This window comes from Phyllobates terribilis, unplaced genomic scaffold (assembly GCF_046119375.1).
Source record: "Phyllobates terribilis strain yellow unplaced genomic scaffold, ASM4611937v1 Scaffold_11__3_contigs__length_659146591, whole genome shotgun sequence".
In the NCBI taxonomy this organism is placed as follows: domain Eukaryota; kingdom Metazoa; phylum Chordata; class Amphibia; order Anura; family Dendrobatidae; genus Phyllobates; species Phyllobates terribilis.
Window position 1 is genome coordinate 170,393,048 of NW_027362771.1, and position 14,978 is coordinate 170,408,025.

At 39.7% G+C, this 14,978-nt stretch overlaps 1 protein-coding gene across 1 annotated transcript in view; it reads left to right on the top strand.

The window, feature by feature from the left end:
* Nucleotides 1-2,397: 2,397 nt before the first annotated feature.
* Nucleotides 2,398-14,978, top strand: part of TRHDE (thyrotropin releasing hormone degrading enzyme) — a 1,416,750-nt gene continuing 1,404,169 nt past the window's right edge. The window contains exon 1 of the mRNA XM_073651798.1: nt 2,398-4,219. Within this exon, the coding sequence (XP_073507899.1) occupies nt 3,459-4,219 (761 nt within the window). The 5' untranslated portion in view covers nt 2,398-3,458. The remainder of the gene's footprint in view (nt 4,220-14,978) is intronic.

The following is a 14,978-nucleotide window of genomic DNA, read 5'->3' on the forward strand; positions in this document are numbered from 1 at the left end:
CGGGTGGAAAAGAGTATTAATATATACATACCAAGTAATGTCATCTTCTGTGGTACAAGATTTCTCCTGTGTTCATGCAATAGAGAATAAACTTACAAAACTCAATAATGGCATTGATCCATATGAATGGAGTTTACTGGAAATATGTTTTAAAAGAAAATGTGTATTTCTAAGGTTTACCACATAGGAGGAAATACAGAAACTATTCCAAAAGTCTCAAAACTTTTCAGAACAAAAATTAAAATGTCATGGATGTTTCATTGAGCATTTCTACCTTATAAAATGATATTGTTTAATTAATAGTACTTTTCTATAATCTAACATATATCTTACATATATTGTATAGAATCTTACAACTTCATGGGCTTTGTAGCCCATGAATTAAATGGAGCAAGTCTTCATATGTAATACAAATGGTTTTGACATGTAGAACCGGATTACTAAACCAAGCTATGGTAGTATTACATTTAGGATCTGTGACTAAGAAAATGAGATGCATTTTGCCCTACACTTAACATTTCTACTCTTCTACATACTAGATAGTAGTGGGTAAGTTATATAGTGTTAATGTTTAGACTAGGGATTAAAACTGAAAATTGTAACATACATGCAACCCCTTTATCTTTTAATGTATTGGCAGTAAAAAGATTTACGATAAATACTATGGCTATACTGTAGAAAACAATAAGGCACAGGGGCACTTGTAAATAGTTGAATTCTTAGATGGTTAAATGTAAAGTACTTTATGGTATTAGAGATGAGCACACTTATGTAGGTCCTGTATGATTGAACACGATTTGACATATCAGAAATGGATCATGCACTGTTACACCGCTGCATATCCGGATATTTTATACTTACAGATACCAGCTTGAAATTGGTGATAGGAAGCATAGGAAAGGGATTGATTTAGAATACCATGCAGAATAAAGGAGAAGTGCAGCTTCCCTGAGCACACAGCACTCACTGGATAAGGATTCGTCTTACAGCATCTGCCTCCCTGTGTGTCAAACTATGGCAGAGACAGATGACAAGGATTGCTCAGGCATCATGAATTAGGGTGCCAGGAGGATCGCAAGGCAAGTGTAATCATGTATTGACTAGCATTCCCTTGCTAGCAATGTAAGGTTATAATGATGTACAGTACAAAACACCCAGCTCACTGAAGTGAGTGCATGGAATGAGTAGAGGCGATGCCCCCACCTTCTGCATGTCTCACTAATATCCCTTCTGCACTGCACTGACTTCTGCTCAGATCCTCTCTATGCCTCTTCTGTACCCTCACTCTTTGATTTACATTTCAGAATCAATGTTTGCCCATTCTTCCCCTCCTACATATCCCCAATTAATACCATTTATCATATTGTGTAACTATTGTGCAACCTTTTACTTAAAAAAAAGTATTCTAAACTAATAGCGTAACTGTTATAGTTGTGTTTGCTAGACATAAATAAGGGTAAATTTTTGAGTTATTTTGTTGTGAAAAGACGAAAAATAATCTTTTTCAGGTTTGCCTTAGTTATATCTGTGCCTGGAAATTTCATTAACAGCATATTTAGCTGCCACATCTACTACCACAGAAATGTCTTAGGGCACAGAATAGCAAATTTGCCATATTACACAGAGATCCATCCTCTGAGAGTGTGTTATTACATGCTTGGGTAGACTTGCCATTCAGAAGTCAGTCTCAGAGTTTAGTGTTCCTTTCATTGGTAATAAAGCAACACAGAAATACATCTGAAGAACATGTAACATACAAAAAAAAATCTGCTTGTTCTTTTTTACTGATGACAAAGTTGGAGTAGTAAAAAGAAAAAAAACTATTACAAACTTGCTGATAACATTTCTATTTGGCCTATAATTAAAACTTTTCCCAGGAAAGCGGAGTGGCACCCTACTCCTCAAAAAACATGGATTTTTACCGTATTTTCTGATTTTTCTGTCAAATTTCTGAGAAATTATATAGCTTTCCGATATTATTGAAAAATAAAATAGATTAGTACTGGGGACCATACTGGCCATCACCCAGCGTTCCTATTATATTTAATGACTATTTCACAAGCAGACACATATATATGTACATATATGTATCTATATATATATATGTGTGTGTATATGTGTGTATATACATATATGTAAATATATACATATATAGATATATATGCATATATATGTATATACATATATATATATATATGTATATATATATTTACACACACCTTAATTTCAACGTCTGTAATACTATATGTTTTTCAAAGTAGCAAATGTCATAGAACTGTTCCCTTTGTTGCTAAGTCAGTCTCCTGTCAGACACCTACCATGGCATAGGCTATGGGTGTGAAGTAACTATGTCTAGTGGATGCATGCAGTTAATGTTGGAACTCCACACTTACTTGATGCATGCACACATGTAGAGAGGAGATCAAGGAGTACAAGAGGAATAACTCATCTTATGATATGACACATCAGGAAAGCATCAAGCACTGTTGCTGAGATAGATGCATCAGCAATGAGCCTACATTCCCCCCAGCTGCATATCCTGTTATTGCCAGACATATGCTGATGAACTGGATATGGGGGAGGGAAAGAATGGGAAACAGATTGATTAAGAAAAATAAATAGAAAGGGGAGAATGAGAATGAAGGAGAGGTACAGAGGGAAACCTTGCAGCCACTGTAGTATAGGAGGGATATTAATGAGACATGCAGATGGTGGGGGCAGCTGCTCTGCTCATTTTATACACTCACTACAGCAAGCTGGGTGTTTGCTATATGATTCTAACCTTACATCTCTAGCTAGGAAATACTAGTCAATTCACTCTTCCACTTGCCTTATCTTCTGCATCCTGCTTGGATCCTGAATCCTGGTGATTGAGTCCTGGTCCACTGTCCCTGGCATTGCTCGACACAGAGGAGAGCAGATGCTGCAAGAAGAATCCGCATCCACCGTGTAGAGAGTGTGCTGGGGAAAGCTGTGCTGGCCAGATGGGGATGCTCTAGGACATGAGCCTGCTGGAAGCACAGCAACTTCCCCGGGATGGATTTGTGTCTTGGATCTGTGTTCTTTGCATGAGAAGGGGACACCAGCCCAATCAGAAGTGTGTGTTATTTCCTTGCCTACGATTGGAGTTCTGTGAAATGTCATGCAGTCCTGTCACTTCTCCTCCCCCTCATAAGCCCAGAGTTGCCTTGTAAATCCCACTATAAACAAAGTGGCTTGTCCAGAACCAAAGCCATTCATTCCTCCCCAAGTTCAGAAGCTCCTGCTCAGTCACAGCAGCCTAAGTAGATCAAGAAGGATTCCAGTTATGACATCTTGCAGGAAGGGTTAATCGTCACCTCCTTTTGCCATCTAGAATATGAAGTGGCCTGTGATGCTCCAAGTCCTAGTGTGGGACATCTGCCTTCAGAGTGTTCTTCTGGTACCTTTTTTTCTCTGGAGTTCCAGGATGATCTGCTATGGATGTGCTCAATAAGGGACAAAAGAACAGCTTACTTCACAGCTCAATGGTGATCCAAGACTCCGGGATGAGGAACGGCAGAGGTCTACAGGACCAATGGGCTGACACAGTGGCTGTGAGACCAAGGACCACTGAGAGGCAGATCACTGTTCACAGGAAGCTAGTTCTGGGCTTTGCTCTGTCTATCTTGGCTCTGATTATTGTGACTATCATTGCAGTGTTCCTCAGTTTTCGGTTTGAGGAATGCACAGATGGATCCACTAGAACAATTAACAGCAGCATCCTGGAGGCAGCCAGGTTTAACCAAAATCTGGAGGTGGGTAAGGATGCTGGGGATGGGACCAATCATCTGCAGGAAAAGGATCAGGAAGAAGACTGGAAGCCATGGACTTATCTGAGATTACCCACACACTTGAGACCTCTGCACTACAATCTGATGATCACTGCTTTCATGGAAAACTTTACTTTTTCTGGAGAACTTAATGTGGAGATTGAGTGTCTAAACTCTAGCAGATACATTGTGGTCCATGCCCACAGATTAAATGTGGAGAGAGTCCAAGTAGCAGAGGACAAAGTGGCAGGGGATGTCAAAGTTTCCAACTTCTTCTCTTATCCACCCAACCAGGTATTAGTGGTGGTTCTTAATAGGACCCTGGAGGCACAGAAAAGTTATAACCTGAAGATCATTTATAATGCTATTATAGAGAATGAATTACTTGGCTTCTTCCGGAGTTCATATGTGATACATGGAGAAAGAAGGTAACTATATACTTGCTACTAATGTGCACTAATGTACAGCATAAAGCATAGAAAGCTCTCCATAACTGATTGTCAGAGGTCTCTCATTGTTTGCTACCTCCTTTGTGCAGTTTAGCTATGCTTAAGGTTATAATGACATAAAACACCCACCTTGCTTTAGTCAGCAGATGCCCCCACCTTCTCTGTGTCTCATTATTATCCTTCACTACCATGGCTGAAAGGTTTCCTTCTGAACCTCTCCTTCACCCTCACTCTAAATTATTTTTCTTAATTTGATCCCACTCTCTCCATTCCCTGAATCCAGTTTAAATGTCTATATCTCCAAATAACAGGATATGTTGCTGGGGAACTGGCAAGCTTCTGCCTGATACATCTATATCATGATCAGAGCTTGATGCCTTTATGATGTGTCAAATTTTAAGGCATGCTACTCCTCTTGATCTTCTCCTTATATATATCCATGCGGAAAGATCCAGTATTTACTACTGTTTATGCAACCACTGGACCAATGGTGGACATAGCATTGGTGCAACCGCACAGGGGCCAAAGCCCAAGAGGCAAGGGGGCCCACTTCCACTTCTAAAACATCTTTCCCACCTTTTTTGTCTATGTCTAACCCTACACTGGACATAGCCTCAATGCATATGGTAGACAGTTTCATCTTCTTTGCCTTACTGAGTATGTGCCATGTGACAATACATTGAAATAAATTAAAAAAAAGAGGCAAGGTATAGCTTATAATAAATTATGCAAAAGTACTGGTTTATGTCTACCTACTATCCACATAGCAAAACAGGTGGATGATTTAAAAAAGAAAAAAACACCTTAAAACAATGAAAATCCAAGTTACAATCTCCTACTTGATTTTTTTTTAAATTCTGTTGTGTTAATATGGAAATAAAGATAGTTGACAGAGAACAAGCCTGTGGGAAGGTGCTGGCAGTCTAGAAGTAGCATGCTTTACTTTTTATCCCTTGTTGTAGCAATTAAGATCTCCATATTGATTCGAAAGAGCGATACATCACGTGGAAAGCAGCAGTGGGACACATCCACATGCAGTTAATTAACTTATTTATCATGGGTTCGGTAATAATAAAATACATGGTTATTGGCTTCTTACACCAACGTTTGATTTGTCATGTGTTTGGGGATAAAAAGAGAAGTGTCAGTTTTCTTTTTTTTGCTGCCTGCTCCCAACTGACAGTCAAGAACAGGAAAACTTCATACTGCAAAATCTCATTAGCATGCATTTTATTTGCTATGCCTTCCTTTTAATTACTGCACTGGGGTAGACTCTCAAAATCTGCATAAACTACTCCTAATTTGTATAATTTGCATATAATTGAAAAGCCTCCAGCATAGTGTCACACAGTGCATGCCACAGTGTGTAAAATGACAGCCAATGTAAATTGCATCTGACAGACGTAAGCACAATTTACACCACCTTGCCCTAGTTTTGCAAGTAAAGCCATTCCTTATTGAATTATTAACAATATGTGCTTGTTTGTAAGAATGAGCCTCTGGAGAGTGTCAGGTGCTTTTTAGCAATCCACCCTGAGACATCCTTGTAAGCAGCGTGTGAACCTATGTTAATATTTGGGCACATTTGTATAAAAAAACATCATGTTATACTTTAAAGAACATTTCCTCAATTACAAAATGTCTCTGATGTTAATTAAGGGTTTGGCGGTTGTCATGTAGTGTGAAGTCTTTTAATATTTTATTGAGTCATTACTCATTTCTGTATATTTCTGGGAAAGCTGAGTGACAATATGGCCATTAGGCTGACAATAGTGTCTACAGGGGATATCACTTAGCTTTTCTAGAGTTTTCAATGGCAAGTCTGCTTAGGTTGGGAAAAAATATAGGTGCAGAGAAGGAAATAATACATAATAGCAGTGATAAATCTGCAGTTATGGATTTTCAGTGACAATGTCTGAGAAATCGTTAAAGAAAGCCATTATGGAAATCACCCATCTTTCCTAAAATCTGAATTAACTAAGAAGCAGTTGAAAAAAATAGCAGTTCAAGGATTTATACATTCTACCTAAGAGTTGTCTCATGGGGAAAACCCATCTTTAAATTGAACGTGTAGATCTGATAGCTGTTTTCTACTTCAACTTATTATATGTGGGTGTTGGAGTTGGGGTGGTGTGGGGGAAATGTTAGTGCCCGGTGATACCCCTCTGTATTGACAACATGAACTGCTGTTTTTTTTGTGAGCACTTTAAAGAAAACAATTTCAAGGTCCTAGGTCCTGAGATATTGAAGTTGCTGTAAACTTAATAAAAGTTGGTAAATGCTAAATAGAGCTATGTTCCCACGATGAGTATTTGTGAGTTTTTCATGTTGCAGTTTTTCTGTCAGCATTTCTTCACCTATTAGCTAAGTTAGGTTACTTGCATTTCTTCATTGCATTTTTGAGTATGTTTTTTATATGTGCTTTCATTACGTTTTTCATCTCTTTTTGTTATCTCATGAATAAGTAAAGCTGCTTTGTTTTTGATACTTTCTGGTATTTGATTGTGACAAAACTTTACTGGTAGTCATGTGAAAATTACATGTGGTTTCAGTGCGTTTCTTACCTGTGGATTTCCTGCCTCTAAGGCTATATTCACAAGCAGCGTTTTTACAGTGTTTTTTTATGCATTTTTTATGCAGAATGAAAGCTGCTTTTACAGTACCAGCAAAAGCTATGAGTTTTTAGAAATCTCATTCACGCTTTTTTTCCAGACTGAATTTGAGAACTGTTGCGTTTTTTAAATCTGCAGGAAGTTACTTCTTTCAGCATTTTCCAGCGTTCCTTCAACCATAGAAAGCAATGAAATAGTGAAAAAATGCTGCAAAAAACACAATGGCAGTTTTCACTACATTTTCACACAATTTTTAAGCATTTTTTATGAATAAAACTAACTTTATTAAAGACGTAGTGTAGGCAAAGCATACATGTAATTCGCACCCAAAAATACTGCAAAAAACATGTACAAAACACAATGAAAACACATCGAAAAACACCATGAAAACACCAAAAAATTGACATTTTGAATGTAGTGTTTTTACTGCTGAGAGAGCAGGTTTTGGCTGCAGAAAAAAATGCAGCAAAAACGTTGCTTGTGAATATAGCCTAATGTAATTCTATGAGGAAAATGCGAACATAAAACCTGCAAGAGAAACTGACAAGTTGCAAATTTCAAACATGCACCGCAGATCAGTGTATGCTAGGTAGAAAAAAACACAGTGGACATGAGATTTCTATAAACCTCATTCACTTTCCTGGAACTGTAAAATGCTGCGTTTTTTGCACAGTGAATACACACAGCAATAAAAGCTCAATGTGGAAAATTTAACCTGAAAGTTCTATAGTGAGAACTACTAGGAGTCCAGTAGTGGCAACTACGTAGTTGCATTGCAACTAAAATATATTCTAAAGCAAAAATAAAGTGCATGAAATTTTGTTGCAGGAAAGTATTCCTGCTAAAGCCGATTTCACACGTCCGCATATCTCCGGTATCGGAAAAAACGGTACCGGAGATATCCATGTCCCGTGTGTCTGTGTGTCCGAGTGTGTCACACGTGTGGCAACCGTGTACCGACCCGTGTGCCAAATCAGGATCACACGGACAGGCGCATGGGAATCAGCGCTACAGGTAGCACTGTTCTCAAGCGCCAATGCTGAACACTACCCTCATCATGGTTCCTGCCGGCGCTGTGATCAACACCAGTAGGGATAGTCATGAGGACAGTGGTATTCTGCTCCAGCTGTGTCCGGTCACTCACTGAGTGCAGCTCTGGAGCCGCTCATTTTTTACAGGTGGGGACACTGCGGGAGAAGATTACTACTACCCTCATCATTGTCCCTGCTGGTGATGATCACAGCTCTGGCAGGGAACCATGATTAGGGTAGTGTTCAGCACCCGGCGCTTGGGAACAGCGCTAACTGTAGCACTGCTCCCAGGCGCCGGTATGTGTCACACTGATGACACACGGATGTCATCTGTGTGGTACGTTTTGCGGACCGTGTATCCGCAAAAAAACGGCATTGTCTCAGTGTGGAGCACACGGACACACGGTCCGTGAAAACACACTGAGATGTGCACAGACCCATTCATTTTAATGGATATGCGAGTGTCAGTGTCTATGGTACGTGTGGAAACTGTCACCACTCGTACCGGAGACACTGACATGTGAAAGAGCCCTTACTGATAGTATCTCTTCTCACATACTTTTGGCCAGGGTTACACTTTGACTTACAAAATTGTACAAGGTTGTTCCAAAATGGCACGTAAAACCACATCCAAAAATGATTAATACCTTGTTGCCATGTGCAAAAATGTTTTTCTTTCCACTGCATTTTGCTAGCAATAAAATACACAATAGCAATCTGCTCTTATTGTGTTTGAGCTGCATTTATTAATTTATGTTGCCTTTTTTATGTGTTTTTGGTGCAAAATCTTCAGATGCAATTTTTCAGGCTCCTAATAGAAGCCAAAAGGGAAAAAATGCATAAAAAAAGCACAGTTTAACAGCATCATTAAACACCCAGTGGGCATGAGTGTTCATGAAATTACATGCAGTTTGCTTGAACTGTAAAATGAAATGAATTTTCTATGGATGAATTGCACTAAAAAAAATTAATCAGAAAAAAAAACGCAGCATTTGCAATATGTGGGAACATAGCCTAAAGGATTAAATGAAGAAACTGTCCCGAGGCCTGTGTGTATGGTAAGCTATATCATGGTATTGCACATAAAATCCATGACTAATGTTATACATGACATATTTACTACCACTACTACTAATAATAATAACAGGAACAGCAACAAAAATAACATCATAACAATAACAATTTTCTATACATAGTCGTAATGAAACATAACCCACAGCACGTTGCAATTCAGAGGATACATGCACAAACCAAATAAAACATTAAAGAGTAACAACATAATAAAAGTGGTTTTATAGCCTTAAAAAATCTAATAATAATAATAATAATGACAATTATTATTATATAAAAAAATAATAATCACTTTTACGGGTGCAGTTAGATGGTCATATAACACAGATGATGATCGCATTGCAGTGCACGGACAGGCCGGCGACTCTCCTGACCAGAGTGTGACAGCTGCATAGCTCAGGTCCGGAGAGCCGCCGGCCAGTCCAAGCATTGAATGCGATCATCGTTCATGTCTGACTGCGATCACATCCGCCGCTCCTGTTCTAAGGCTGTATGGACAACATGCTCACAGATGACAATTCGGAGATGGCGGATGAGAAGGAGGAGGGGGTGCAGGAACTGGTGTAGGAGGTGGAGGAAATCCTGATGGAACTAAGGCCTGCAATCCTTGGTGTCAGTAGCACATGTGCCATCCAAGGGTCCGACTCGCTCCCGGCCTCCAAAAGGTTCACCCAATGTGCCATTAACCCGTTTACAACCCAAGGTGGTTTTCACGTTAATGACCAGGCCAATTTTTACAATTCTGACCACTGTCACTTTATGAGGCAATTACTCTGGAACGCTTCAACGGATCCCCCTGATTCAGAGATTGTTTTTTCGTGACATATTGTGCTTCATGATTGTGGTAAAATTTCTTCGATATCACTTGCGTTTATTTGTGAAAAAAATGGAAATTTGGCGAAAATTTTGCAATTTTGCAATTTTCAAAATTTGAATTTTTATGCCCTTAAATCAGAGAGATATGTCACACAAAAGAGTTAATAAATAACATTTCCCACATGTCTACTTTACATCAGCACAATTTTGGAACCAAAATTTTTTTTTGTTAGGGAACTATAAGGGTTAAAAGTTGACCAGCGATTTCTCATTTTTCCAACAAAATTTACAAAACCATTTTTTTAGGGACCACATCATATTTGAAGTCACTTTGAGAGGCCTTTATGACAGAAAATACCCAAAAGTGACACCATTATAAAAACTGTACTCCTCAAGGTGCTCAAAACCACATTCAAGAACTTTATTAACCCTTCAGGTGCTTCACAGGAATTTTTGGAATGTGGAAGAAAAAAATGAACATTTAACTTTTTTCACAAAAATGTTACTTTAGACTCAATATTTTTTATTTTAGCAGGGGTAACAGGAAAAAATGGACCCCAAAATTTGTTGTGCAATTTCCCCTGGGCACGCAGATACCTCATCTGTTTGGGCGCATGCCAGGGCTCGGAAGGAAAGAAGCGCCATTTGACTTTTTGATTGTAAAATTTGCTTGAATAATTAGCGGACGCCATGTTGCGTTTGGAGAGCCCCTGATGTGCCTAAACAGTGGAAACCCCCCACAAATGACCCCATTTTGGAAACTAGACCCCCCAAGGCACCGATCTAGATGCATAGTGAGAACTTGGAACCCCTAGGTGCTTCACAAATTGATTCGTAAAAATGAAAAAGTATTTTTTTTTCCACTTTTTCATTTTACGAATCAATTTTTGAAGCACCTGAGGGTTCCAAGTGCTCACTATGCATCTAGATAGGTGCCTTGGGGGGTCTAGTTTCCAAAATGGGGTCATAGTATGTGCGCGCGCGATCGCCATTACGTACTAATACGGGTCAGGCTCTTAAAGTCCAGGGCACAGACGCGTATTAGTACGTCATGGGCTTTAAAGGGGTTAAGGGAATGCTGTAGATCCCTCCTCTTCTGAGCTGCTGTGCTTGCTTTGCATGGCAGTTTCCCAGGTTGGGTCAGTTACTTCATCATTCACCACCTCATCTTCCACTTCCACACTCTGGTCCTTGTGACTTGTTGCCCTAACAACAACACTTGTTGTCAACTGCATATCATCATAATATATCTCTTGGGACAGTAATTGCTTTTCTCCACCGTTGTCTTCTTCTGACCGTGATTGCTAAAATATTTGGGTATCGCTACACACAATCTCCTCATGTCCATCTTGAAATGTACGGGGTGAGAGGCCATAATCAATTAATGTAAATGTGGAGAGCTCTTCTGAGTGTCCGAGTGTGGGATTACTTGTCTCCTGCGACTTGCCATGGTGGGAGGAAGGAGGATCAGGGTGATTATGTGGTTCAGACTCTTGGCTAGTGAGACTGGACTTTGTGTAAGACAGAGTGGTGCTGGGAAACATACTGGAAACATTATCTGACATCCAGCCAACCACCTTTTTGCACTGTTCTGGCTTCAAGAGTGGCATCCCTCGTCCCCATGCAAAATGGCATAGAAAGCTAGGTCTCGTGGATGACCATATTTGTTGTGCTCCCACTTGCAATATAAAATATATAGCCCTGAAAATATATTTAGCGTGAGGGCTGCCTGATGACCCTCAAAAAATTTGGAGCGAGAGTTGCTTGATAAGCCTGTTGATATGGTGTAGAAGGAGGAGGAGAACAAGACAAATAATAAACCATGAACAGTATACCCTTTTTGGGGTGGGGAGGAGTGCATGGGAATTCAACAGATAAAAATGAACATTTGATTTGACTTTACATTCTGCTGCTGTCATCCGCTGGGATTGAGAAGTCTGGAACAATCCAGGCTTTGCTCATTTTGAGAACAGTCAGCCTATCAGCATTTTCAGTTGACAGGCAGATGTGCCTATCAGTTATTGTGCCCTTGGCACTAAAAACCCACAGAATCAAAATAAACTTAAGCAGGGAGGGAGCAGTGACTGTGCCCTCTGAGTCTCAGATTTGACTCAACTTTGTGTAAAATAAAAATAAAGATGCATTTATACAATGGGAGAAAGGACCAAAGGCCCAAATGCACCTCTTGTGTGAATAAATTGACAAAGAACTTATGGTGTTCTTTCCCCAGGATGGGTTGAAGAAGTTTCACCCACATGGTTCATGAATTTTCATTGGCAAAGGTCTCTAAGGAGATAAAAAAAATGTTTGGAATCCCTTGGTTCAACTTATTTGAAGCTTCGGTGCTGCCTGATGCCCTGAGCTGGCACAGGGGGAACTGTCTCCCACTTTAGCTAGAGCAAAATCGGAGTCGGATGCCTGAAGGTCCTTGTTGTGCCAGTTGTACCCTGAGTAGTGGCCTCGAGTTTGGGACTCCTTGTTGTTCGTTACAGAAGTACTACTCCTTCTAAATTTAAATGTTTTCTGAGGCCCTACTCTACGTGTGTTCCAGGGTGTATTGGAGTGCCTCCTTCTAATTTTTGGAATCCCTTGCACATAGTGCATATGCTTTACCAGTCTAGGAGTCCCATTCCTTCCAAATTGGAAAAAAATTCAGAAATCTCATGCACGCAATTCTTTTTCTTTCCTGCATTTTTGAAAGAAGGAGCATGTCAATTCTTTCAGTGTTTTTGAAGTGTTTTTTCACCATTGAAAGCAATGAGAAAGTGCAAAAACGTGACAAAAACGCTATGTGTGAACATAGCCTAAGAGGTGAAGAAAATGTGTTTTTTTTTCTCTTTTTTTTAATTTGCTTATATACAATTCATTATACTGTAAAGAATGTTTCTCAACATTTTTTTCTCTAAAATCCATTTTATCTTTGGTTTGGTATGTTTTATTGTCAGTCCGTAAAAGTGGTGTAATATTTTGACAACATTGCTCTCAGCAGCAACCTGTGAGTCGGAGATATGTTCAGGCATCTTCCCCATTCTGTTCCCATTCAATTTAAGCACTTTTTCCATCCATTTCAGTGATTTTAATGCCCCCAGAACTCCTGGCAGGGTCTTCCAGAAAAATGCTTGAGTTTCCAATTGACTTCCATTATACTTGTTACTCGAGTTGAGCATCAGAGCAATCCGAAGTGCTCGATTCAAGTAAGGAGCACCCGAGCATTTTAGTGCTCGCTCATCACTAGTTTTTATGTTTATTTTTTTGTTGCAGAAACATATCTGAGGCCTCCAATAGGCCAGCAGTTTAACTTGCATATTCATGACTTCCATTAGAATTAATGGGTAAAATCTGCACCAAAAGTTGCATTTGTGCAAGAAATTGACTATGGCTATGGATTTTAAAAATGCAACAAACGACAATTTTCTTACAGATTCCAAATAAAATGTGCATAAGTATGTCCATGTGTATGGGATTAAGTAAATTGCTGAGTGTTTTATGTGCTGAACTCCTCACCAAACATGCAACGTATATATGTAGCCTCAACTTTTTTAAACTTAATTTAATAGGCAGTGAAATCCTGAAATCTACTAAATAATATGGAATTATTGATACAATGAGACATTAATCACATAGAGCTTCTTTATCATATTTCCTGAATCACAAGCATATGACTGAGAATGCCATGCTACTCCAATCACTATGATAGTATAATTCCTACACTTGACACTTTGCATGAACATACGGTAATATTGTTCTTTGGTAGATGAGGTTAAATCATGAAAAGGCTGTGATTACCCAGTCTAAGTTCTCCTTTTTCAGATCCAGTAAATTTCTATAGCCAGAGAATGTTGAATGAGTTGAAGAAAATCGCACAAATGTAAAAAATGCTTCAACCCCCCCAAACACAAAAATGCGGTGTTTGTAGACGTTTCAGTACTTTGCTAAAGGGTATAAAGGGAAAGTCAGCAGTTTATTACCATGTTATCTGACAGTTGCATGATGTAGAGGCAAAGAGCCTGATTCCAGTGATGTATTGCCAAATGGGCTGCTTTGTGTAGTTTTGATAGAATCCATTTTTTTTTGCTGTAGATGTAACAGTAGTCAGAATGCTGAACCCTGTATAACCCTCCACACCCCACTGCAGCAAGCCGCCAATCAGTTGGGGGGGCTGAGTTTCACAGATTAGCCTGAATGCCTTGCACGAGACACATAGTCCTCTAGTGATAATCCTCTTCTTATAAATTACTGATTGTATTGAAGCTACAGCACACAGCCTAGTAAAGGACACATCCCTGGAATCAGGCTCTCTGACCCTACATTATGCTGCTTTCAGATTAAATAGCAAATCTGCTGACAGATTCCCTTTAATGAGTACATATACCTAGAAAAGACCACTGAGAAGTGCACAGCTCAGAAAGCAGGGACACTTTGTAAGTGAGAGCGCTCAGAGATTTAAAGAAAAGAGGCAGCAGCTCAGAAGGAAGGTTTCAACAGCTCAGAAAGCAATGTCCAACATCCCAGGAGGCAGGGCTCCACAGCTCAGAAAGCAGGGACACTTTGTAAGTGAGAGCGCTCAGAGTTGTAACCCTCCGTCAGGGGCAACTGATCTGACAGGCGCAGCTCACTTAGTTTCATTTCTCTATTTTCAGTGGTTTGTCTGGGAAACACCCTCCTCCCAGTACCTTCCTAACTTTAAAGGCTGTGTGAAACCTGAGAAGCCATTTATTACATTCCTATTAAGGTAACTGATCACTTTTAGAGCATTGAAATTTTAAAAAAAGGAAAATATAGCCAATTTTCTAGCCTGTGCCTGACAGGCGCAATGCCCCTAAACTCGTTATGAAACATATTGCCCCTGACGGAGGGTTAAAGAAAAGAGGCAGCAGCTCAGAAGGAAGGTTTCAACAGCTCAGAAAGCAATGTCAAACATCCCAGGAGGCAGGGCTCCACAGCTCAGAAAGCAGGGTTCAGTAGCTCAGAAAGAAGGGTTCAATAGCCTAGGAACTAGAGTTCAACAAACCAGGAGGAAGGGTTCAACAGTAGTGTTGAGCCACCCCCGTAGTGTTCGAGTTCGGTTCGGTTCGTCGAACACCCGTGTGTTCGCCGAACTGTTCGTCGAACTGTTCGTCGAACACCTTCGAACACCGTTAAAACCAATGGCAGGCAAACAAAAACACATAGAAACACATAGAAAACACCTTCAAAGGTGTCCAAAAG